The 27,227-nt window shown below is 42.7% G+C and overlaps 1 protein-coding gene across 3 annotated transcripts in view; it reads left to right on the top strand.

Moving 5' to 3' along the window:
• LOC126475085 (phosphoenolpyruvate phosphomutase-like) overlaps positions 1 to 26,956 on the top strand; it is a 52,462-nt gene extending 25,506 nt beyond the window's left edge. For 2 of the 3 annotated variants that reach the window (XM_050102654.1, XM_050102663.1), the window contains exons 6-8: positions 6,042 to 6,239; positions 14,702 to 14,878; positions 26,813 to 26,956. In XM_050102654.1, the coding sequence (XP_049958611.1) occupies positions 6,042 to 6,239; positions 14,702 to 14,878; positions 26,813 to 26,896 (459 nt within the window). In that variant the 3' untranslated portion in view covers positions 26,897 to 26,956. The remainder of the gene's footprint in view (positions 1 to 6,041; positions 6,240 to 14,701; positions 14,879 to 26,812) is intronic. The other variant, XM_050102672.1, reaches the window with a different exon arrangement.
• Positions 26,957 to 27,227: the final 271 nt, after the last annotated feature.

Below are 27,227 nucleotides of genomic sequence, written 5' to 3'. Positions count from 1 at the left end.
AGGCCTGCATGGAAGACTTCCACACATTCATAGTCTCCTTAATGACATGCAGTTTTTTGTGTGTGCTGTTATGCCATTCCGTCTCCCAAAGCTGGAAAACCCTGTGGTGTAAGACAGAACGTAGGTCAGCTTCAGGGATGCCTATCTCCAGAAGCGGTTTCCGCATCACCTGTTCGGCCAGCCTGTCGGCAAGTTCATTGCCTGGAATTCTCACGTGTCCTGGGGTCCACACAAACACCACGGAACAGCGGGACTGTTCCAGGGCATAGATGGACTCCTGAATGGACACTACCAGAGGGTGGCAAGCGTAGCACTGGTCGATAGCTTGTAGGCTGCTCAATGAGTCGTTACACAGGAGAAATGACTCACCAGGGCATGAGCGGATGTACTCAAGAGCACGAGATATGGCCGCCAGCTCTGCAGTGAAAACACTGCAGCCAACTGGCAAGCAGTGCTGCTCAACACGTCCTCCATGAACATATGCGAAGCCTATGTGACCATCAGCCATTGAGCTGTTGGTGTAAACCACTTCAGAGACCCAGAACACGTCAAGAATTGAGAAGAATTGACAGCGGAGAGCGGTGGGATTAATGGAGTCCTTATGGCTTTACAAAAGGTCCAGACAAAGCTGCTGCCGAGGTGTACACCATGGAGGCATATGTGAACAGACTGCCTGCAAGTAGAGGTGGTAAAGGGAAGGACTCCAGTTCGGAGCGAAGGGACCGCACGCGAACCGCAATCGTTTGCCCCAATCTGGGCTGCCAATGTGAGAGATGGACTGCCGTGGGTGGGAAAAGGAGATGGTTATTCGGATGCTCAGGGGAACTATGAATGTGTGCTACATAACTGGCAAGCAGTTGTGCACGTCTGATCTGCAGTGGAGGGCCACCAGCCTCCACCAGTACACTGGTCACTGGACTCGTCTTAAAAGCTCCTGTCGCTAATCGAACCCCACAGTGGTGTACAGGGTCGAGTAAATGCAATGCTGAAGGCGCTGCTGAACCATAAACCACATTCCCATAGTCAATTCGGGATTGGACAAGGGCTCTGTAGAGCTTCAGCAGTGTACAGCGATCTGCAGCCCAAATGGTGTCGCTCAGGCAATGGAGGGCATTGAGGTGCTGCCAGCACTTCTGCTTAAGCTGAAGAAGATGAGGGAGCCAAGTCAATCGAGCGTCGAAAACCACTCCTAGGAATTGGTATGTCTCCACTACAGTGAGTGGATCATCATTAAGGTAAAGTGCGGGATCCGGGTAACGGTACGACACTGACAGAAGTGCATGACACACGACTTTGTGGCTGAAAACTGGAAGCCGTGGGCTAGAGTCCATGACTGCGCCTTGTGGATGGCTCCCTGAAGGTGCTGCTCAGCAACAACAGTACTAGAGGAGCAGTACGAAATGCAGAAGTCGCCTGCATACAGAGAAGGTGAGACGGAGGGCCTGACAGCTGCTGCTAGGCCGTTAATGGCCGCTAAAAATAGAGAGACACTCTATACAGAGCCCTGCGGGACTCCATTCTCCTGGATATGGATGGAACTATGGGAGTCACCAACCTGGACACGGAAAGTACGGAGCGACAAGAAGTTTTGGATAAAAATCTGGAGTGGTCCCCGCACACAATGTGGCAAGGATATGACGTCGCCAAGTCGAGTCGTATGCTTTACGTAAGTCAAAAAAGACAGCAATCAGGTGTTGCCATCTGGAAAAGGCTGTTCGGATGGCAGAATCAATGGACACAAGATTATCAGTGGTAGAGCGACCCTGGCAAAAGCTGCCCTGACATGCAGCCAGCAAGCCATGTGACTCCAGGACCCGACCCAACCCAACCACCAAAACACCATACGTTCCAGCAGCTTACAAAGAACGGCTGATGGGCTGATAGCTATCCACATCATATCGTAGCAGTTTTGCGCCCTAAAAAAAAAAGCTATCCACATCAAGCGGGTTTTTACCGGGTTTGGGTACCGGAATGATGGTGCTCTCCCGCCATCACGATGGAAAGACACCATCGCAGCAGATCCGGTTGAAGATGACAAGAAAATGTCGCTTGTAGTCAGATGAGAGATGTTTAGTCATCTGGCTGTGGATGCGATCAGGCTCAGGAGCTGTGTCGGAGCGATGTGCAATGGCTCCCACTCTGTAAATGGGGCGTTACAGGATTCACTGCAGTGTGTGGTGAATGAGAGGACGATCCCTTCCAGCCGCCATTTGAGTGTGCGATAGGCTGGGGGGTAATTCTCCGACGTAGAGTCTCGAGAAAAGTGCTCAGCAATCGCGTTTGCGTCGGTACATAACTCGCCATTTATGGTAGCACCGGGCTCAGCTGTTGGGGCCTGGTATCTGAAAAGACGTTTGATCTTTGTCCAGACTTGGGAAGGTGACGTGTAGCACCCAATGGTGGAGACTTATCTCTCCCAACACTCCTTCTTCCGTTGTTTCATAAGGTAGCAAACACGGGCACAGACCTATTTAAAGGCTATGAGGTGTTCCAAGAAAGGGTGCCACTTATGCCGCTGTAGAGATTGCCGACGCTCCTTAATTGCTTCAGCGACTTCCAGCGACCACCAAGGGACTGCCTTATGCCTCGGGCACCCTAAAGAGCGAAGGATTGCATTTTTTGCCGCAGAAACAATTGTGCTAGTCACCTGCTCAATCATCACATCGATGTTACCGTGTGGGATAGATTCAGCGGTGACAGCAGATGTGAAAGTTCCCCAGTCCGCCTTGTTCAAAGCCCATCTGGGCAGGCGTCCGTGTGCCTGACAAAAATGGTTCAAATGGCTCTGAGCACTATGGGACTTAACATCTGAGGTCATCAGTCCCCTAGAACTTAGAACTACTTAAACCTAACTAACCTAAGGACATCGCACACATCCATGCCCAAGGCAGGATTCGAACCTGCGACCGTAGCACCAGCGCGGTTCCGGACTGAAGCACCTAGAACCGCTCGGCCACCGTGGCCGCCTGCAAACTGATATATCAGTGGCTGAGTAACTACCATGAGCCACACTGAAATGTGTGGCAGCCCCAGTATTTAAGAGGCAGAGGTCGAATTGCAACAGTAAAGTTTCGACATCTCTGCCTTGGCCAGTAAGCATGGTACCACCCCACAATGGGTTATGGGCATTAAAATCTCCCGGTAGTAGGAAAGGTTTAGGGAATTGATCAATCAGTGCAGCTAATACACTCAGGGGTGCTACACCACCTGGAGAAAGATATACATTGCAGAGAGTTATTTCCTGCGTCGTCCTTATTCTGACAGCCACGGCTTCAAGAAGGGTTTGAAGAGGCACATTTCACTACAGACCGAGTTTAGGACATAAATGCAAACTCCACCTGACACTCGATTATATTCGCTACGGTTCCTGTAATATCCGTTATAGCCGTGGAGAGCAGGGGTCCGCATTGCTGGGAACCAGGTTTCCTGGAGGGCAATGCAGATAGCAGGTTAAAGCTTAACAGTTGTTGTAGCTCAGCCAGGCGGTGGAAAAAAACTGCCGCATTTTACACTGGAGGATGACATTGAGAGACAGGGAAGGCATGGAACATTCAATGAGGCACTTTACAAATCAGAGTCGCCTGCTTCCACCAATTTATTGCCTGAGCAGCCCATATCCGTTGTATCTGAGGGTCTGGCGAGATCTAGGTCCTCAGCAGATGCCAAAACCTCCACCCCATCCTCAGTCACAGAGTTTGTAGGTAGTGGTGGTGTTGGTGCCACCGCAATTTCCTTCGTCTTAGGGGGTTTTCTTTTTGGATTTCTCTCGCAGCTCCTTGGGTTTCCTGGCTGGGAGGACTTCATTGGCTCAGTCTCTGGGACTGAGGATGAGCGTGAAGCCGTATGACCAGCTGCTTTTGGGCTCTTCAGCCACTGGCGGATGTCATCTTTCCCACTAGAAGAAGGGAATGACCCAAGGTACCCCTTCCTAGCGAGAGAAACCAAAGAAGACTTACGCTTCTCCGGCTTAGAATTGGGGATGCCAGAACTGTTGTAGCAGCGGCATAAGACGATGTCATACGCACAGGATGCAGGCGTTCAAATTCTCTCTTAGCCTCAGTGGAGGTCAGTCTGTCCAGTGTCTTGTACTCCATGATTTTCCTTTGTTTCTGGAGAATCCTGCAGTTAGGCGAGCAAGGCGAATGGTGCTCTCCACAGTTGACACAGATGGGAGGCAGGGCACATGGAGTATTGGGATGTGATGGGCATCCACAATCTTGGCATGTGACACTGGAAGTACAGCAGGAAGACATATGGCTGAACTTCCAGCACTTAAAGCACTGCAGACTTTCTCGGGTAATGTATCACCCTCAAAGGCCAAGATGAAGGCACCAGTGGCAACCTGATTATCCTTCAGACCCCGGTGGACATGCCGGACGAAATGTACACCTCGCCGCTCTAAATTGGTGCACAGCTCATTGTCGGACTGCAAAAGAAGGTCTCTGTGAAATATGATACCCTGGACCGTATTTAAGTTCTTATGGGGCGTGATGGTTACAGAAACATCTCCCAGCTTTTCACAAGTGAGTAACTCCCGACTGGGCAGAGGACACTGTTTTGATCAAGACTGACCCAGATCTCATTTTGGACAAGCCCTCCACCTCCCCGAACTTGTTCTCTAAATGCTCAACAAAAAACTGAGGTTTCATTGTCATGAAAGATTCCCCATCACCTCTCGAACATACAAGGTACTGGGGCGAATAAGATCCGCTGCCCTCCTTCACCTGACATTCCTCCCATGGTGTGGCCAGGGAGGGGAATGATTTGGGGGTCATACTTCTGTGCGTTGAATTGAGCTCGTGATCGCTTAGAGACTGCTGGTGTTTCACCATCAGCAAGAGATGATGGACTACACTTCATCGTGTGTCATCCGCCCTGATGCCACCCACTCTGACCAGGGTCCCTCCCCATGAGCGCCACCCAGCTCCAGCAAAGGCCACCTGGCAGGATGGCCATTGCCGAGAGTCTTAATGCCACAGGGGGATGGGCATCTACCCCTTGGCATACTTGGGGAGTTAACGGTGCAGGCATCAGCAGAGTGATCCCTGTGTGGTCAGGGGGCTACAACCAACAGGGTACATGGCGGCCCCACCACAATGGACTGGCTACCATGCTGGATATCAGGTGCAAAGAAGTCCATGGTCATCATTGACGCAGAAATCGACACTGCATAGTGCACAGTGGAAAACGCACCCAGGAAGGTGTCCTCGTCCAAGAGATGGAGAATGGGCAGGACTGCAATGCGACGATGAGAAAGTGGGCTAAAGATCTCAATGCACGATGGACACGATGCACCTTGTAAGGCGCCCTTCCCCAACTGGCTTGCTCTTCTGGAAAATTTTGAAGAATGGAGGTCTTTTTTCTTTTGACAACTTCATTAATATCAGAATCTAGAAAGATTTCTTCAATAACATTTTACATTTCTTTCTGAAATACTATTCACATTTCACTTTATTACATTATTAGTGTGAGGCAGATGATACTTCTGTTACGCCATTGTTTTCCCCCCTCCCTTATTCCAAATGCAAATCAGACAAAAATGATGTGTTCTGTCCAGTTTTAAGACTGTGGGTACATTGTAGCTTTCTGGTTTTATCTTCCGGATAATTTGTATTATTGCTGCTCTGCTTTAAAAGAATTTTGGCTACACTGTTTTTCTACACCATTATGTGTTATAATTTTTTCACTGAGCTATTTAATTTCACTAATTTACTGTAAATTTTCTGTAATGGTGTAAAAAATTAGTCAACCTGAGTCCATAAATTATAATTTGGGTATGAATTTTAGAATGACAAATTTACTGACCAGATGTCTATGAATTGACACTTGTAACAATTTTCTGCAATAGTTCAGTAAATTTTCAAAATAATATATTTTGTCAAAACAGCATTTCATGGCATCAAAAGCACTGAGATTCAAGTTCACATAAAGCAGTTCTTCGGTCCACCTCAGAATCACTTGACAAGTCTTTCTCCATTTTATGTACAACTGTGATTTAAATGTGTAGCCCAGTTATTTAATTAAATAAATCTACATTTTAGGCCTGCAAGGACCACCAAAAAGATCCAGATTTCTGTGTTGTGGCAAGAGTTGAAGCATTTATTGCTGGATGGGGACTTGATGAAGCACTGCAAAGAGCTGAAGCCTACAAGGAAGCAGGAGCAGATGCCATTCTCATTCATAGCAAAAAGACTGATCCCTCTGATATAGAAGCGTTCATGAAGAAATGGCAAAACAAGGTATTCAGCCAGTGCAATTTATATATGCACTAGACAAGTGCAACTGATAAATATGAAAGACGTACACAGCTCCCAAACCTAAACCATTCTTCCCGTTAGCAGTCAGTAGGTATACAGAAACAGGGAGCATATCTAAGAACAGATTACTGTAGTGAAATATACTTAACATTAAGCCTTTGTGTATTAATGAATGAGGCACACAGGAACATTGGGAGTAAGAGTTTTCTTGCACTATATTCCATTATGGCAACCTGTTGGCATACTCTCATGATTTCATGTTATTTGTGGAAGCCCTTATTTAATTAAATTTAACAATCATAAAATTTAATTACTTCAATCTAGACATAGCACCATTACAGCAATAACTGAGCAATACCTTTGTACGCATACATTTATCTCTCTCATTTTTGAAATTATCTGTCAGAGTTATCTTTTCTGCATAAGTAAATGTTGTTAACTCATTACTAATATCTCCAATACACAATATACCAAATTAAAACTTGCAGCAACTTATTTATGAATAACAAACCTATTTAATTCTGTTGTCTAACATATGAGGGTTCCTGCAGAAAGTTCAAACTAACATCTTACACTTGCAGGCAGACAGACTAACAGTAGTATGTGTGGGTGTGGGAAGAATAATACTCTGTGACTTCAATGGTTAACATATCCTCTACATTATGAAAAAGTACATAAGCAGAGCATATATGGATGGAGGATCACCATAGCGAAAATATGGCTGCAAATGGGGAAATCCATTGAGATAAGAGACTTTGAGAAAGGGCAGATTATTTTTACACAGTGTCTGTGAATGAATATCCAAAACAGTAAAGCTCGTTTAATGTTCACCTGCTACTGTTGTGAGCATCTATGGACTGTGAAACTACCTCTAGGCACTGAATGGTTGAATGTGTACAACACTTCACAGAACATGGGGTTCAGAGGCTTGTCTGCTATGTAAAATACAATAGACATTGATCTGTGCCAACTCTACCAAAAGAACACAATGTTGGTGCACGCACAAGTGTTTCAGAGCACTTCGTTCAGTGTACATTTATTCACATGAAGTGCTGAGTGCTATTTATGAGGGATTTCAGATTGATTCCATATTTCTAGATTTCCAGAAGGCTTTTGACACTGTACCACACAAGCGGCTCGTAGTGAAATTGCGTGCTTATGGAATATCATCTCAGTTATGTGACTGGATCTGTGATATCCTGTCAGAGAGGTCATAGTTCGTTGTAATTGACGGAAAGTCATCGAGTAAAACAGAAGTGATTTCAGGCGTTCCCCAAGGTAGTATTATAGGCCCTTTACTGTTCCTTACCTTTATAAACGATTTGGGAGACAATCTGAGCAGCCGTCTTCGTTTTTTTGCAGATGATGCTGTTGTTTATCGACTAATAAAGTCATTAGAAGATCAAAACAAACTGCAAAATGATTTAGAAGAAATAATGGAATGGTGCGAAAAGTGGCAGTTGACCTTAAATAACGAAAAGTGTGAGGTCATCCACATGAGTGCTAAAAGGAACACGTTAAACTTTGGTTACAAGATAAATCAGTCTAATCTAAAAGCTGTAAATTCAACTAAATACCTAGGTATTACAATTACGAACAATTTAAATTGGAAGGAACACACAGAAAATGTTGTGGGGAAGGCTAACCAAAGACTTCATTTTATTGGCAGGACACTTAGAAAATGTAAAGACCTACTACGGAGACTGCCTACACTACGCTTGCCCATACACTTTTAGAATACTGTTGCATGGTGTGGGATCCTTACCAGATAGGACTGACTGAGTACATCGAAAAAGTTCAAAGAAAGGCAGCACGTTTTGTATTATCGCGAAATATCAGAGAGAGTGTCACTGAAATGATACAGGATTTGGGGTGGACATCATTAAAAGAAAGGCGTTTTTCATTGCGATGGAATCTTCTCACGAAATTCCAATCACCAACTTTCTCCTCCAAATGCAAAAATATTTTGTCAACACCGACTTACATACGAAGGAACGACCACCAAGATAAAATAAGGGAAATCAGAGCTCTTACAGAAAGATAGAAGTGTTCATTCTTCCCGTGCGCTATACGAGATTGGAATAATAGAGAATTGTGAAGGTGGTTTGATGAACCTTCTGCCAGGCACTTAAATGTGATTTGCAGAGTATCCATGTAGATGTAGATGTACATTGTTGAACGCGGAGCTCCGCAGCAGACCTCTTCTACATGTTCAGATGTTGACCCAATGACATCATCAATTATGATTGCAGTGGGCATGAGGCCACCTGGGTTTGATCATCGATCTGTGGAAATGTGTTAGCTCTTTGGGTGAGTCACATTTTTGCTACACTAGGTTGATAATTGTCTTCACAAATGCCATCATTGAGGTGAATGGTGGTTCAAAATGTGCAGCATTCCGTGGACTCAGGCTGGTGAGAGCAGTATTATGCTGTGGGAGACATTATCCTCCACTTGAATGGGACCTGTGGTAGTAATTGAAGACACACTGACAGCTGCAAACCACCTACATCCCTTCATACTTGATGTCCTCCCTGATGGCGACGTCATCTTTCAGGCGTATAATTGTCCATGTATCATAGCCAGAACTGTGCTGCTGTGATTTGAGGACATTACACTGAGCTCCCTTTGACGTTTCAGCAACCAAATTTTGCCTGATGGAAATCTTATGGAATCCATCTGGGCTGCTATCGAGAGCCATCACTGCGTACGCAATTTGACCCATTATTTACGTGAATTACATGACCTGTGTGTAAACACCTAATCCACATACCTCCACAAACCTGCCAACAAACTGTTGGATACCTGATACACAGAATCAGTGCTGTATTTCATTCCAAAGACAGACAAACAAGCTAGTAAGTAGGTGGTGCTCTGAAGATCATTTAAAGAAGTAAAGTCTTCAGGAATATGAAAAAAGTGGAAATAAAATCATTAGTAAAGAGATGTAACTATGCGAATCAGCTTATGCAGACTATGTCAAGATGATCAGTACTCTTGTTTTTACAGTGTGAGTTTTAAAGCCATATCAAATATGTGAGCAGTTTTATTCTGCTTGTACACAAGACAGATACTTTTTCAGAATGTAGAGGATATGTTAACCATTGAAGTCGCAGAGTATTATTCTTCTCACACCCACACATATTACTGTTAATCTGTCTGCCTGCAAATGTAAGATGTTAGTTTGAACTTTCTGCATGAACCCTCATATGTGGCAGATGTGCACAGATCCCCCATTCATGAAGCTCGTGGGGTATCAGAAGACAGCTGTAATTATTAATGAAAGGTTTTGCTTACAGAGAATCATGCAGAGATATTTTTAAAGAATTAAAAATCTTGACTCTGACAGCTGTATTTATACTTTAAAGTATCTGTTTCATTAAGACTCATTGATTCTGAATAGCAAGTTCAAATTGTGAAACAAGAATAAGGATGACTTTCATATTGATGTTACACACAAAAACAATACATCAAGACAGTGATTACATAAAACAAAAATTCTCTTCAATACATTTCCACACAATACCAATAGAACACCAGACTTTAAAACTCTTAAAAGAGAGCAAAATGATCTTCTAATGATCCACAGCTTCTCCACTCTTTATGAGTATTTGGAAAAATGCCCCAATCTGTAGGTTCTGGTTCATAATCTCTCTACTTAGTAATTTATAAATTATTTCTATTTATAACTAAATACTCTTTTCTAATGTACTCCTGTTAATTAGTGTGTATAGTGAGTGTGTATTTAACTAGAACAATGCTTACTTTAGTGCAACCAATCAAGATTTATCTTGAACTTTTCAGCTGTCTCTGTTGTGTCTATAAATATGTACATAAAATTCTATTTCCTTATACTTATTACAATCAATCGCGATGTATTATAAGGAAGCTCTGGAATATAGACATAATATTACAACTTATATGTGCCTGTATTTTGTACATAGCCTATGTAAAGTTTTACACTGTCTTCTATTTTGACAAGTCCTACATCATGACTTGATAAAACGGGCACTAAATAAACAAATTCATCACACGTACACTCCATGATAATGTAGCAGTAATTCACAAGAACAGCTGAATGTTACTTAAACATGTCTGAACAGAAATTCTTAACAAATATTACAAATTAGATTAGATGGATGAAATTTATTATATTTACATCTCCTTTTTGTGTTGTAAATAAAATTTCTTAGTTAAGAAACTGCTACAGTTGATGTCAAGTTTTCCTTGTTGAGAATGTTAGACATTTTTCTCGTCATCTGTAATCCTTGGCTACACACATTTGTAAACAAACATTCATATGCAGAAATTTCTTACAGGATGTACCGTATTTACTCGAATCTAAGCCGCACTCGAATCTAAGCCGCACCTGAGAAACGAAACTCGAAATCAAGGAAAAAAATTTTCCCGAATCTAAGCCGCACCTGAAATTTGAGACTCGAAATTCAAGGGGAGAGAAAAGTTTTAGGCCGCACCTTCAAATCGAAACAAAGTTGGTCCATTGTAGAGATGGGCAAACTGAAACACGTAACTGTTTCGAAACACATGAAACAGTACAATGTAATGTTTCGATACGTTGTTTCGAAACAGAGAAACAGTTTGTGTTTTGTAATCTAATAAACCTAGACATTTTATCATCTTGAATGTCTACCGTACAGCTATGTCCATATAAACACAAATGAGGTGCGACAGCGCTAATCATATCGCAGGAAGTATGAAACTATCACTTAGGCGTCTTGGCAGTTTCATATTTCATGCAGCAAATGCGCTGCTTTCGTGTCGTGCGACTTTCATACTTTTCAATTGGCTGAGGACAGCCATAGCTGAAGACAGAAGAACCACCACGAACGGAACTGGAGGTGGGAGCGAACTGCAGAAACAACGGATATGGTACTGGGATTCCCACATTCCGCTAGTATGGGAATATACCCATCCTGCTAATTCCCATGCACACAAAGGGAATCATTGTGGATAATAGGCACAGTGACTATAGACTCACAAATAATGCCAAATAATTCGAATAAATAACAAAATATAACAGAAAAAATTTTGTCTTTCAAGGTATTTCGAACCGTTACTATAAATTCACCATGCTTCCCAGCCATTCCCGTTCACCATTACACTATCAGTGATATGTCAAACAGATTGCTTGCAATTATACCTACATTAAATTTATGTATATGCATAATAACTGTCACTCTAAGCCTTTTTTTTATTCAAAACGTTCTAGGCTTACTTGTGTTTCTTAATATGATTACTGTACTTGAACAGAGAAACGTATGTTATCAAAAAAGTGTAATTTAACTGAATGATTTTCAAATATTTATTATTTTGAATGTGAATAGTATGCGTTGTTTTATTGTTTGGTTAATGTTTATAAAGCAAATGTTACACCATTTCGGAATAGGACAGTCATCTAGAAACGAAGCTTTATTTTCGGATATCTTAAGCTTCACGCTATTGCTTGTCAAAACGATTTCGACACTCTGGAAAGTGTTTCACGAAGTGGTATGTTGTGTTTCAGTACTGTTTCGTAGACTTGGCCACTGTTTCTATGTTTCGATACAGTGTATCGATATGTGGAACTGTTTCAGTGTTTCGTAACGGCTGTGGTTCATTGTTTCGAAGCAGTGGTGTTTCATTCCGCCCCTGTCTCGGATATCCGGACCAGATTCGATCTTGAGCCACACACAGAAACTGTATCGTTGTTTCAAAATAAGACTGTTTCAGTCCACCTGTGCTTGGAACAGACTGATTGTATCGAAACAGTGATGTTTCATTCCGCTCTGTGTCGGACGAGATTCAGGCTCGGCACAGGTACTGAAACACAACATACCACTTCGTGAAACACTTTCAAGAGTGTCGAAATCATTTTGAAAAGCAATAGCATGAAGCTTAAGATATCTGAAAATAAAGCTTCGTTTCTAGACGACTGTCCTATTCCGAAATAGCTTAACATTTGCTTTATAAACATTAACCAAACAATAAAACAACGCATACTATTCACATTCAAAATAATAAATATGTGAAAATCATTCAGTTAAATTACACTTTTTTTAATAACATACATTTCTCTGTTCAAGTACAGTAATCATATTAAGAAACGCAAGTAAGCCTAGAACATTTTGAATAAAAAAAAAGGCGTAGAGTGACAGTTATTATACATATACATAAATTTAATGTAGGCATAATTGCAAGCAATCTGTTTGACATATCACTGATAGTGTAATGGTGAATGGGAAGAGCTGGGAAGCATGGTGAATTTATAGTAACGGTTCGAAACACCTTGAAAGACAAAATTTTTTCTGTTATATTTTGTTATTTATTCGAATTATTTGCCATTATTTGTGAGTCTATAGTCACTGTGCCTATTATCCACAATGATTCCCTTTGTGTGCATGGGAATTAGCAGGATGGGTATATTCCCATACTAGCGGAATGTGGGAATCCCAGTACCATATCCGTTGTTTCTGCAGTTCGCTCCCACCAGTTCCGTTCGTGGTGGTTCTTCTGTCTTCAGCTACGGCTGTCCTCAACCAATTGAAAAGTATGAAGGTCGCACGACACGAAAGCAGCGCATTTGCTGCATGAAATACGAAACTGCCAAGACGCCTAAGTGATAGTTTCATACTTCCTGCGATATGATTAGCGCTCTCGCACCTCATTTGTGTTTATATGGACATAGCTATACAGTAGACATTCAAGAACATAAAATGTCTAGGTTTATTAGATTACAAAACACAAACTGTTTCACTGTTTCGAAACAGCGTATCGAAACATTACATTGTACTGTTTCATTTGTTTCGAAACAGTTACGTGTTTCAGTTTGCCCATCTCTACTGTTTCGATGCAATCAGTCCGTTCCAAGCACAGGTGGATTGAACAGCCTTATTTTGAAACAACGATACAGTTTCTGTGTCTGGCTCGAGATCGAATCTGGTCCGGATATCCGAGACAGGGGCGGAATGAAACACCACTGTTTCGAAACAGTGAACCACAGCCGTTCTGAAACACTGAAACAGTTCCATGTATCGATACACTGTATCGAAACATGGAAACAGTGGCCAAGTCTAGTCCATTGTAATATGAAACACAATTTAGGTCGAATGAATGACGATACAGCTACAGTTGTTTGGTTCGAGTCGTAAGTTTAGCAGTTAGCTTTACCAGGTAGCCATTGCTATGCATCAGGCGCTTCATCTGTATTGATATGGGTACCCTTCCTTTTTCGCGTGCTTCGTCTGGTTTGAATTGATTGCTTATTTTTCTTTGATCTGATAAGTGCCGTTCTCTTTGTTATACGTGTTTACGTCACTCTAAGCTGAAAATGTGTTACTGTGCTGTGTCATGCATTGTTTGTCGCATTCTGATAATGAGTGTTTACGACCTGTCGCCGCTCGCGGTATGGCTTGCTCTTGTGCACGCTACCGCCGCTTTTTTAAGGAATCGTCTTATTGGCGAAACAATGGCAAGCGGCTGCTATTTGCTGTTACTTACAATACTGCTTTCTTTGATAATGATCAACAAGAACCAAATAATAGACTGCATATGATAGAAGATGTTCTGAACGAGAGTTTAGCGGAAATTTTTCTCCATTTGAAAATCTTTGCAGACGCCTCTTTAGTACATTAAATTCTGCACAGAGCTTAGAGTCATCTTAGATTTCAAAATCTAGTCAATTGCCGTGCTTCATTTCAGACTGTATCACTATGAGGCATAAGAATAATACGAATGTAAACACGACATGATATGTATATTCTTCCGCCTTTGCTGTTGTCTCACTCTAGTTTCGTAGTTTATTAGGCAGACAGGATTTAAATGAGATAGCAGCAAACACGAAAGAATACATGGCAAAATGTTTATATTCGTATTATTCTTATGGTAAAGAGAATACTGCATGTGATTCACAATTCATAATAGTTCCTATTAGCAACCATCTCTTCTCACAGGTAGCAAAAAAATTCAGAAATCAGAATGTAGAGTTGGCCATATTGACAAACATCCCAAACAGTTTTGCCAGTCAGATTTTCGTAGTACATTGAAATGCTGCTGCATTCGAAGATGAACAAAACGGAATTTGTATTTACTTCGTTGGATAATGTATGAAAATGCAGTGGTCGAAACTCATGGCGGAGAAAAAAAGCTTGTCTTCCAACTTTTTTTTTAAAATTTATTTACTGACGCAGAGGTTTTGGCGCCAGTATTTATCTTTGTGCCTGCAAAGCATGCCTGTGTAGCGCTACATATATTCGACGGCAGAAGTTAGTTTTGGCAGCACCTACCAACATTTTTCAGAACTTCTGTTACTTTGCACTCGATTCTAAGCCGCAGGCGGTTTTTTGGATTACAAAAACCGGAAAAAAGTGCGGCTTAGATTCGAGTAAATATGGTAATATCTTCTACTTAAAAAAGCAAAGGATGATAGTGATTACAGAAATTTTCAGGGTCCTGTTGTAATTGTACCAACCAAATACTATACAACCCCAACAAAGAAGTTTGAAGAAATGGGAATCTCAACAGTAATATGGGCTAACCATAATTTGAGGGCATCAGTGCAAGCAATGCAAAGTACTAGCAAACAAATTTTTGAAGAAAAATCACTGGCTGGTGTGGAAAAGAAGGTAACATGATCTTTCAAATACTGTTAAAAATAATAATTCGGAACCACACATGTAAAAATATGCATTTACATATTTCAAGTTATATACAATACTTAAGAAATGAATTTCATAATCTGAAGTGTCATGCAAACATAGCCCCTACTAACGGACCATGAAGTGAGCATCATCACTGGTAAGTGGTATATGCAAATGGAGAATATTTTTTTTAATTTTTTCACTTAATTAACTAACTAACCTTTCCCTGTGGCTTTGCTCACATGCACATTCAATACATACATTGCATGTCTCCTCTACCTCCTCCCTTTCTCAGTTCTCCTCTTCCTCCTCCTCATGGTCCATTTATTCCTCACCCCCCTTACTCTCTCTGCTTATCTCTCACTCCCCCTCTTTGCCTATCTCTTACTCTCACCCTTTCTGTTCATCCCTCTGCCCTGTCTCTCTCTCTGCCCATCTACATCTACATACATACTCTGCAAAGCAATGTATAGTGTGTGGTGGAGGGTACCTGTACCACTACTAGTCATTTCCCTTCCTGTTCCACTCACAAATGGAATGAGGAAAAATGGACTGTCTAAATGCTTCGACACAAGTCCTAATTTCTTTTCTGTTATCTACATGGTCCTCATGGTTTATTTTTGGGGGGAGGGGAGGGGGGAGGAGTAGAATGGTTCTGCAGTCAGCTTCAAATGATGATCTTTTTAAATTTTCTTGGTTGTGTTGCTCAAAAAGAACATTGTATTCCCTCCAAGGATTACCATTTCAGTTCCCAAAGTATCTCCAGAATACTTGCACATTGTTTATACAAATGAAATGACACAATTTCAGAGATTTTCCTGGTCTCATACAGTCCATATACATCTAAATAACTTGCATGTTGTTTGAAAGGCTTCATAAATAGATGTCTCTGACGCATCATGAATATCTGGTGGCCATAAAAAATATGTAATAACGAGCTCTGGTGAATAACAAACCAGATACCTATAGAAGACCGGATACCAGTGAGAAAGTGGGGGTGGCTGGAGCACACATTGAGAAAACCACTTGGACCATCAAGAAAAAAGCATTGGAATGGAATCCCCAGGGAACAAAGAAGAGAGGAAGACCTAGGGGCACATAGAAAAGGACAGTGGAAGGGGAAGCAAAAAGAGCTGGCAAGATCTGGGAAGAACTGTGGCAAATGGCCAAAGACAGAGACAGATGGCGAGTTCTCCTGGATGTCCTTTGCCCCCATAGCGGCCAAACGAATTAAGTCAAGTCCAGTAAGTCATGTTGTTTGAACCCACTGGTAATGAACCAAGCAGCACACAATGTCTTCCCTTGCTTTGATGTTTTCCTTTAATCTGACCTGGTGGGTGTCGGAACCACTCGAGCAGCACTCAAAAATGGGTCACATTAGTGTCCCATATGCAGTCTCCTTTACAAATGGACCAACTCTCCTAAAATTCTCCCAATAAACCCAAGTTGACCATTCACCTTCCCTACTACAGTCCTTCCATGCTCGTTGCATTTCACATCACTCTGCAATGTTACCCTACATATTCAAGTGATGTGACTGTTTCAATCAGCACTCTATTAATGCTGAATTCGAGCACTGTGGGGTTGTTCTTTCCACTCATCTGCATTAACTTACATTTTTCTACATCTAGTGCCAGTTGCCATTTATCACAACAACCATAAATTTTGTTTAAGTGATCTTGCAGCATCCTACAGTCACTCAATGACATCAGGTTCTTGTACACCACAGCATTGCCAGCAAACAGCAGCAGACTGCTGCTTGCCCTGTCCATCAGATCATTTATGAATATAGAGAATAATAGCAGTTCTATCACACTTCCCTGGCCACTCTGACATTACCCTTGTCTCTGATAAACACTCACCATTGAGGACAATGTACTGGGCTCTATTACATAAAAAGCCTTAGAGCCACTTCCATATCTGGGAATCTATGTAGTATGCTCATACCTCCATTAACAGTCTGCAGTGGGACTCCACATTAAATGCTTTTCAGAAATCTAGCAATACGGAATCTGCCTTTAGCCCTTTATCCGTAGTTTATAGGATATCATGTGAGAACAGGGAAAGCTGGGTTTTTGCATGAGTTATTCTGATTTGTGGATAAAAAGCTTTTTCATCTCAATGAAATTTATTATACTCAAACAAGAATATGTTCGAGAATTCTGCAGCAAACTGATGTTAAGGATATTGGTCTGTAATTTTGCGGGTCTGTTCTTTTGCCCTTCTTATAGACAAGAGTCACTTGCACTTTTTTCCAGTCACTAAGGATTTCATGCTGTGCAAGAGATTCATGACAAATGCAAGCTTAGTAAGGGGCCAATGCCATAGGGTACTCTTTGTAGAACTGAATTTGGCTCCCCTTTGGACATGGCGATGTATTTGTTTTCAATTCTTTCAGTTGAATCTCTATTCCATGGGTGCCTATTACTATGCCCTCCTTAAAAGAGTCTATGTGTTGGTCAAATGATGGTACATTTGTACAATTCTCCTGTGTGAAAGATTTCTTACACTGAAATTTAAAACTCCAGCTTTCCTTTTGTCATCTCCTCCTGCCACCTACCTGCCCATCTACTCCTTCTCCTCCAGTCTCTCTGTCCATCTTCGCCTCCTGCCCCAGCCTCTGCGTTTCTCCTCTTCCCTACACTACCTCCTCACTTCACCCCATTCATCTCGTCCTCATCTTCCTATCCATCACCTCATCCACTTTCCTCATCCACTTTCTTGTGTCCCTCCCCCTGACCATTCCCTCCTACTCTCTGTCCATTCCCCCTGACCCATCCTGCCCCCCCCCCTCTTGCTCCCTCTCTTTCTCAATCCCCTCATCTATCCATCCCAATCTTCAATAGCCATGCCTGTCAGCACGTGTAGCCCCTGCGAAGCTGGTCAATAAGGTAGGCCTATACTCTTTCTGCACAACACACCTGTCGTGCAGGGCAGCCTATGTGTAAGTGCTGGAAAATACGTTTTCGCCATATCTCCACCCCTAATGCAGCTACAAGGTTGCAGACTCTAAAGTTTTGATTCTCTTAATGTCTTCAGTTTGTGTGCCAAATATGTTTGAAATCGATAAAGGGGTTTGAGAGGAGATCCCAGACATACATTCACTCCAATTATTTTACTTGCAGCTTAATACTTTGAATGTGAGAATTTGTTGTACAGAAGTATTTGGATAATATTTTTAGAAACACCTTTTACAGTTATGTCCTGAGTAAATTTTATACATATCTCAAGTCCGATTTTTACTTTGCATGAACAAATATTTCCTAAGTTACTCACTAGCATGTAAGTGCATTGTTTGTAACCCGAAAACATTATTTGCCTATTTATACTGTTATTTTTGAATTGTCCTTTCTTTTGAGGACAAAATAATGTGCACGAAATCAATGCAGTGATTGAAGTCATGAAGTGATATTTTCCTGTTTGAACACAACTGTGCTGGTTTGTGCACTTTATGTGAACAAAGTGAACATAAGTCGATTTTCTACATTCCTTGCTCTCTTCACTTTCACTAAATGATGATGATCAAATAAGATGCTGACTAAGTTTTTAAGGATATCAACCTGCTAAGGTCATCATTCTCCTATTCATCTCCCAGGACAGAAGCAATGTGTACCATCTGTCTGCATCCAGAGTAGATTCTGTGCACACACGTGAAAAAGTGTTCTAAATGTTTGCATAGCATGTATCTGTGGAGAACTATTCACCTAATGAGATGTGGGAAACTGTCTAAAAACCATACCCACACTGACCAGCACACAGACCCTCATTGTTAATCTGCCAGGCAAATTCAATTTGGGGCCAGCTTAGCTTCCCATCTCTGAAGTAGTCACATTAACATGTGCAGCTATCTGTTTGGTTGGTTGAATGATTAAAGGAACCAAACTATAAGGTCATTAGTCTCTCCTACCTGGAACAGGCAAGTCAACAAAACTGCATCCCAAAGATGACACTAGTCAACAAAACCCAAAGAAACAAAACCCCAAGGTGTACCAAAGGTCAATGAAGTCTAGAGAAAGCAACAAGGAAGAAGAAAAGGGGAGAAACATAGAAAGAGGGGGGAGGGGGAGGTGCCCCAACCAGGAGCAGCTGGAGAACCCCACATGCAGGAAGTGCGATGGGGTACATACTTTCCACAACTTATCAGAGGCACATCCCACCCAACAACACCCAGAAAAGACTAGTGACATTGAAAGAGTGAAAGAAGCACAGGAAAACAGAAGAGCACCAACTCAAACAGAATATGCAACAATGGGGAATAAGAGCAAGAGAGTAGGCAGGGTAATGGCTGGGGTGAACCACAAAGCCCAGACAGCCACTGCCTATTGGAAGCGGAGTGACAAAAGGGCATTCTGCCAACCCCTCAATGGGCCAATAAGGCTGAGGTGCACTTCCTTAGAGAGAATGATAAAAAACCCCTTCATGAATGAACCATAAAACCAGGTCAGCTGGAGAGGTATCATCTGCTAGCACTAGGGGTACCGAGTCAGGAAGATTAATGGCTGGACAGTCCTGACAAATGTGAACCAATGCCAAATGGGCACCATGATGACAACAGAGCCAAGAATGGCTGATGTGGAGCTGCCAAGGGACTATAAAGTCCTTGAGACAGGCCCACATGGAGGACCTGCACAAATTTGTGCTCTCCTTTATTGGCTGTAGTTTGTTCGGTCAAGTCAGAGTATGCCGTTCCATATTCCAAATCCTTAGAACTAGACGGTGTAATACCGATCAGATACCAATCTCAAGCTGTGGCTTGCCAATAGCCAATTTAGCCAGCATGCCAGGGAGTTCATTCACTGGCATCCCAATGTGGTCTGGGGTCCAGACAAAGACCAACAAGCTTCCACATTGTTCGAGGACAAAAATGTGATCCTAGAGATTCAGGACCAAGGGATGGCAAGGGTAACTGGTTAAGAGCTTGTAAACTTCTTGAAGAGTCGTTTCAAATGAGGAAGAACTCACTGGTGCAGGAATGGATGTGCTCAAGAGCACAAGATGTCTACCAACTCTACAGTGAAAACACTGCAGCCATCTGGTAAGGAGCAGAGATAATTACATCCCCCATAAACAAAAGCAAAGCCCGTGTAACTTATGATCTTTGAGCCACCAGTATAGGCTACCTCCGAACCCCAAAACGCACCAACAATGGGGAAGAATTGGCTATGCAGGGTCTCAGGATCACTCAAGTCTTTCAGACCTTGTGATAGGTGAAGACAGAGCTGTGGACATGGTGCACACCATGAAAGTGTGCTTGTGCAGGCCTGGAGGTGAGGTGGTAGAGGGGGAAAATTGGACTTCTGAAAAAAAGGACCAGATGCAGATGGCAATCTTAACCCCAGACCTGGGCTGCCATTACAGGAGGTGAATCTCCATATGTGGAAAGAAGATACAGTGGTTCGGGTGCTCTGAGGAGCAGTGGTTGTGTAAAGTGTAAGCAATCAACTGTTTTGGTGCAGAACCAACAATAATGGAACCCCTGTCTCCACCAGAAGGCTGATCGTTGGGATAGTCTTGACAGCACCAGTTGCCAATCATAACCCACAGTGGTGTATGGGGTCAGGCATCTGAAATGTCAAAGGTGATGCAAAGCTGTGTGTTAGACTCCCGTAATCTAGATGGGAGTGGACCACCACTTTGTAGAGCAGTAGCAGAGTAGAGCAGTCCACACCCATCTATGTTGCTGAGGCATCACTGAGTGTTGAGGTGCAACTAACATGCCTGCTTTAGTGGATAAAGATGGGGAAGCCACATCAACCGGACATCAAAGTCTAGTCCTGGAAAACAATAAGAGTCCACCACATTGGAGGACTCACCATCAAGATACAGATCTGGATGGGGATGGACTGTAAGGTGACGACAGAAATGCATAAAACAGGTCTTGGCAGCCAAGAACCCATGATTGCACTCTGTGTATAGCTCCCTGCAATCTACTTTCAGCGACACCCATTACGAACACATAAATAAACGCAAAAATCATCAGCATACAAAGAGGATAAAACTATAGGCCTCACAGCCATCACCAGACCATTGATAGCCAGTAAAAAGAGAGGGACACTCAAAACAGGACCCTGTGAAACCGCATTCTCTTGTGTATGGGAGGTGCTATGGGAGACTTCAACCTGTACCTGAAAAGTATACCATGAAAGTTCTGTATAAAATTGGGGGCTGGCCACAGAGGCCCCACTCATCTGAGGTGGCCAGGATGTGGTGGCCCCCATAGGATATCATGAACTTTATGAAGAACGAAGAAGACTGTGACACAGTGTTAAATCCAGGCAAAATCTATTTGCATAGCTGACTCCAGGTGGACAACATTATATGCAGTTGAGTGGTCTTGGCAAAAACTGCCCTGGGTCAAAACCAAAAGGTCTCAGGAATCATGCATCCAATATGGCGTTAGACTAACCACAGTTTCAAGCACCTTGCAGAGAGCTGGTTAAACTGATCAGACAACAGCTATCCATCTGAAGAAGCAATTTACTCGATTTTGAAACTAAAATTACAGTACTTTCTAGCCACCGAGAAGGTAATTCCCCCGTCACTTCAGAGACCGTTAAAAAGAACAAATATAAGAGTTTGGCTAGCCGCTGATTAGTGATGAAGCATTTGATTGTCTTCCCAGTCCAGTCCAGCAGCTGTGTTGGTTTAGAGAGCAAGGGCACTGAATTCCCACTCACTAAATGGGCATTATAAGGCTCCAGGGGATGGGAACAAAATATACAAGGAATCATTCCAGAGAGAGTGTGAGAAGATGGACAGCAAGCAGATAGTGGACCGAAGCTAAAGCATGGGCGAAATGGCTCACAAAATGCTCAGTGATAAGAGTCTGCGCTGGTGAGGATAGCACCATTCAGAGAAATTCATGGTACACCTGTAAGAGGACGGCAGCCAAATATGAACTTGATCTTTGCTCAAACTTGCAAAGAGGGAGCATGCTGCTCTATGGCATCCCCAAAAAATCCATTTCTGGCATTTAAGAAGATAATGGGCCCAAAAACAGAGATGTTTAATGGCCAGGAGTTTGTCAAGAGATGCATGCTATTTGCGCAATGGAGGGTACAATGGTGTTCTTTAATAGTCACAGCATTAGGGAAAACCCGAGGAAGAGTAAATCACTGAAGCAGCTACTGAAAGGATGGCATTAGTCGAACTCCATGCAGACTCATCAGTGCTATCATGTGATGGAGCCATTGGGATGTCAGCCAAAGTGAAGGCATCCCAATCTGCATTAATAAAGGCCAACCAGGTAGGGTGTCCAGCCAAGTGATCCTGAAGAGACGGTAAGGTGATTGGAAAATGATTGGTTCACACAAATCATCATGAAATGCTCATTGAACATAGGGAAAGAATTCAGGGCTACAGATGAAAGATCTATGGCTCAGAAAGTGTCTTGTGCCACACTAAAGGATGTGGGAGCTCCAGTACTGATGTGGTGCAGAGACCAAGCCCTACAGCAGGTCTTCAAAAACCCTACCCTAGGTCAGTGATTGCAGTGCCACCCCACAGAGGATTCTGAGCATTAAAATCCCCAGGGTGAAAGGAACCTTTTGAAGGAGGTATAGGAAGCCCAGTCCCGGGGGAGATACAGATCATTATCACAGAGTTTATTGGATCTGAATGGCTGCCACTTCCAGCGCAGTATCAAGTGGAACCCTGGAGCTAAAAATGTCCATGCTGACCACCACCAAAGCCTCAGAAAGGGCCAAACCAGTTCAGGCAGACGGCTTGGGAACAACAAAGCATTGGCAAATAAGTATCCATGAAATGAGATTCCTGCAATATAACATGAGCTACAGAATACAGAGAAAGAAGAGACTACTATTCCAGAAGGTGATGATAGTAATTATTACAGTTTCATTGAAGAAGAGTAGTTCAAGAATCTGTATGGACATCAAACAGGCCTGAATTGATGATTGTGCTGAGTCCGCATCCCTCACTGGTACAGATGTAGTGACATCCATGAACATAAGATAGGACCCAGATTGAGAAGGAGGGGATGACACCCCCCTGAGATATTGGGAGCAGGGTGTGGCCTCATCCTGAGACTTACCCATCATCTCCATCATCTCCACCACCTCCTCCTCCTCCTCCTCCTCATTGCGAGAGGTGGTGTAGTTGGAAAGAGAGCAAGATGTAGCAACATCAGGATCAGAAAGAGAACGAGTAGCCTTGAAGCATACAGGGTGTGGGTCCCGGATCAGACTCAAACTAATTGACTTCTTGTCCTGGAGACACCAGGGAGGTGGGGGGGGGGGGGGGGCTCCTTGAGCGAGCCCCCATTGCTGGCACATGCCAGAGAAGAAGAGAATTTCTTCTCCAGCAGAGGGGAAGGAGCAATTCTGTGAGGTGAAGGACTGAGAACTTCCAAGGAGGAGGAAAGGGAACTGGGATAGGACAATAGGACGTAGGTATGGAGGGAGGGGGAGGGTGGAGGAAAGGTAAGAGGAACTAAGGTAAGGAGGGAGGTGGAGGTGGGAAGGGCAGAGGAACGAAGGTAAGGTGGGAGGGGGAGGAGGAAAGGGAAGAGGACCAAAGGTAAGGAGGGAGGGGGAGAGAGGGGGGGGGGGAGGAGGAGGAGGAGGAGGGGGGGGGGGGAAGAACGCAACAAAGGCAAAGGTAAAAATGTTAAAAATACCAGGTGGAGAGTCAAATTTTTCAGGACTCAGGATAGGATGGGTGAGAATTTGGAAATTCTGAATAATCTTTTCCTTTATGTAGAATGTGCAATCTAGCCAGTGAGGATAGTGTGGACCAGAACAGTTCTCACACTTTGGTGGTGGGGTGCAAGGACTCTTCACATGGAGAGGTCAGTGACAGTCCCTGCAAATGGGATTTGCTTCACATCACAAAGCGTGATCAAAATGAAGTTACCAGAAACAGCTTATAGGAGGGGAGTATAGTGTTTCACGTTGCAATAGTAAACCATAACTGACATTTTCTAGAAGGGTACCCCCTCAAAAGCCAGGATGAAATTCCAGTATCAATGCCATTGTCCTTAGAACCTCTCTGGACTCGCCAGAAGAAATGAATGCAACACCATGCCAGATTAGTCCTGAGTTCCTCATCAGATTGCAGGAGGAGGTCCCTGTGGAAAACGATGCCCATAGGTATGGGTTGGTACGGAGTAACTGTCACCAGGACATCTCCTAAATGCTCACAAGCACAGAGGGAAGACGACTGACTGCCAGAAGAGGTTTTAATCAGTAGGGAAACCGATTACATCTTGCTTAAATGAATCAATTTCAGCAAACTTATTTTTGATATGTTCTAAAAAAAAAAAGAGTGGTTTGATAGTGGTGAAAATCTCACCATCGTCACCATCTATCCTGGAACAAATAAAGTAAAACAGAGAAAGTATTTCGCCTCTACCCGGCAGAACTGGCCCTCCTCCAAGAGGGTGGCCATCGATGGGACGGCCAAGGATGCAAAAGTAGGAGTGGAGAGAGAACCTTTCCTGTCTGAAGAGACAGCCACAGATAAGGGGCCACAAATATGTTCAGAGCATCCAGCCTGATACCACCCATTCTGGCCAGGGGCTCACCCTGAGGGTTCCACCCACCCTGGTATGGTGATCATTGCTGGGAATTTCAATGCCTCAAAAAGATGAACACCCAGTCCCAGGCACACACAATTGGTGACAAGTCAGGTACAAGAAGTGTGAACCCTGTGTTGTGAAAGGGATCAGCCATGTGAGTACATAACAGTCCCACCATATGGACTGGCTACCATGCTGGCGACCTAAAAAGTGGGTGAGGTGGTGGGGGGTGCAAGGTGGAGACGCTAGGAAGAAAGTTCTTCCCCACATATGAATTTAGAAAGGGAAGTCAAACCCCAAGGTGGGGAAAAAAGAAGAAGAAGAAGGGAAACGACGAGAGGTGGGGGGGGGGGGGGGGACAGAAGACAGAGAAGGAATAAGGAATAGTGGAGCCAAGGGAACAGATGGGTCATCACAAGGGGAAACACCAAGAGAGAAACAGGGAAGTACAAGAGGGATGAGATTCAAAAGACAGGGTGAATATGAGGAAGGGAATGCTGTCCAGAAAACAAGAAAGCCTGCAATAGCTTGAGGCCCTATGTTCATCATACACACACACCCATGAAAGAGCTGTGGTCCCCTTGGGCCACCCCCTATGGCTAGCAAGGCATGCATCTAACATGATCTAGTCTACCACTTCTGCCTTACTAGTTCAACATCTAATGTACACATATTTATCAGCTGCCTCATTTCTTCAACATAAGCTTCTTTTCATTATTCATGCAATCATACTGAATAAAATCACCTTTCTTTCTTCATTCTAAGTTTAAAAAATCCCAATGTGAATCCTCTGTTATTTCTCCCTCAGAACCAGGTCACCATATTAATATGCACCTATCTGCTTGGTTCAGCTTTAGCTAATATGGTCTGGATACATGGAAAATGCTGTTTGTGTATCATAGTGCCATTCATTAAATGTAACACAGCTGCTGAAATAAATGATTTTTTAACTCATTACTGAACTGTGTACTGCCAGTTACATCTTTTTGTCAAAAAGTGTGAGAATATACTGCACTGATTATAATCAATAACATAGTAAGGACAAACAGGAAAAAGAGTTGGTTATTTCAGCATATTTAGCCTGGTAACTGGTACCTTTGCATGTCAACATTACAGTTTGAAGGAGTAATGATAGTCACATAATGTTACTACAAGCAAGTACTTTATCCACAAGATGAAACTTCTGAAATGTCACCCATGTACATGAATATGTTAACTATATATAAAAACAAAGATGAGGTGACTTACCGAACAAAAGCGCTGGCAGGTCGATAGACACACAAACAAACACAAACATACACACAAAATTCAAGCTTTCGCAACAAACTGTTGCCTCATCAGGAAAGAGGGAAGGAGAGGGGAAGACGAAAGGAAGTGGGTTTTAAAGGAGAGGGTAAGGAGTCATTCCAATCCCGGGAGCGGAAAGACTTACCTTAGGGGGCAAAAAGGACAGGTATACACTCGCACACACGCACATATCCATCCACACATACAGACACAAGCAGACATATTTCTGCTTGTGTCTGTATGTGTGGATGGATATGTGCGTGTGTGCGAGTGTATACCTGTCCTTTTTTCCCCCTAAGGTAAGTCTTTCCGCTCCCGGGATTGGAATGACTCCTTACCCTCTCCTTTAAAACCCACTTCCTTTCGTCTTCCCCTCTCCTTCCCTCTTTCCTGATGAGGCAACAGTTTGTTGCGAAAGCTTGAATTTTGTGTGTATGTTTGTGTTTGTTTGTGTGTCTATCGACCTGCCAGCGCTTTTGTTCGGTAAGTCACCTCATCTTTGTTTTTATATATAATTTTTCCCACGTGGAATGTTTCCTTCCATTATATTGAATATGTTAACTGATTTAGTAATTTTCTTGACTTACAACAGTGGAATAAATTTAAATTCCTAGTTAATTTACTAGTACAAATAGTCAAATTTAAGCTATGCCTGGCTTCCATAAAATGCACTACACAAATCTTTCCTCTGTCTATTTGTGAAGATATTGATGTTAACAGACCATGTAAGACCTATCATAAATACTACTCAATAACACGTAATATTGGGTGATCAAAAAGTCAGTATAAATTTGAAAACATAATAAGCCACAGAATAATACGATATTGAAATTATAAAATGTTAATTGTATTGTGATATTTGAGTCATAAGATACTGTTTTTACTTAGCAAAATCCCAGAAGGCTTTTATCCAGAATATTATGATTTTTCACTGTGCTAAAATGTCAATCCAGATGTGTAACTCATAAAACATACAGATTTATTACTTTAGAGATAATCTTGAACAAACACAATTACAAGAACAACACAAATTATCATGAGCAACAATAAAAAACTAATATGAATGTTTAGTAGTTAATACAACTATCACTTTTCAGATTGTTCCAGTCAAAGAAGTGTTCAGACTACAGCACGACAGTGAACTAAAAGCTGCTGAAGATCGTTACCTGCCAAAGAAATAGGTTCAAACAATACTTATGTAAAAAATTAAGTGTGCAATAAAGAAAATGATACAATTCAAACTCACTTATTTGCTTACTTTGTATGGGCATCCTGTAGCAAAGTAACAAAGTGTATGTGTGTGTGTCTATATATACGAGGGTTATTCCAAAAGTAAGGTCCGATCGGTCGCGAAATGGAAACGACTATGAAAATCCGATAAAGCTTTGCACAGATGTGTTGGGTAGTGTCTCTAGTATAACCCCAGTTAGCATCACGTCGCTCTTCTCATTTCTGAACTCGCAGTGAGTGCGTAAAGATGTCTAGAAAATAGTGTCTGCCGCCAAGTACGAG

This window comes from Schistocerca serialis, chromosome 1 (genome assembly GCF_023864345.2).
Source record: "Schistocerca serialis cubense isolate TAMUIC-IGC-003099 chromosome 1, iqSchSeri2.2, whole genome shotgun sequence".
In the NCBI taxonomy this organism is placed as follows: domain Eukaryota; kingdom Metazoa; phylum Arthropoda; class Insecta; order Orthoptera; family Acrididae; genus Schistocerca; species Schistocerca serialis.
Note: the sequence above shows the minus strand (reverse complement) of the source record. Positions and strands in the feature narration are given on the sequence as shown.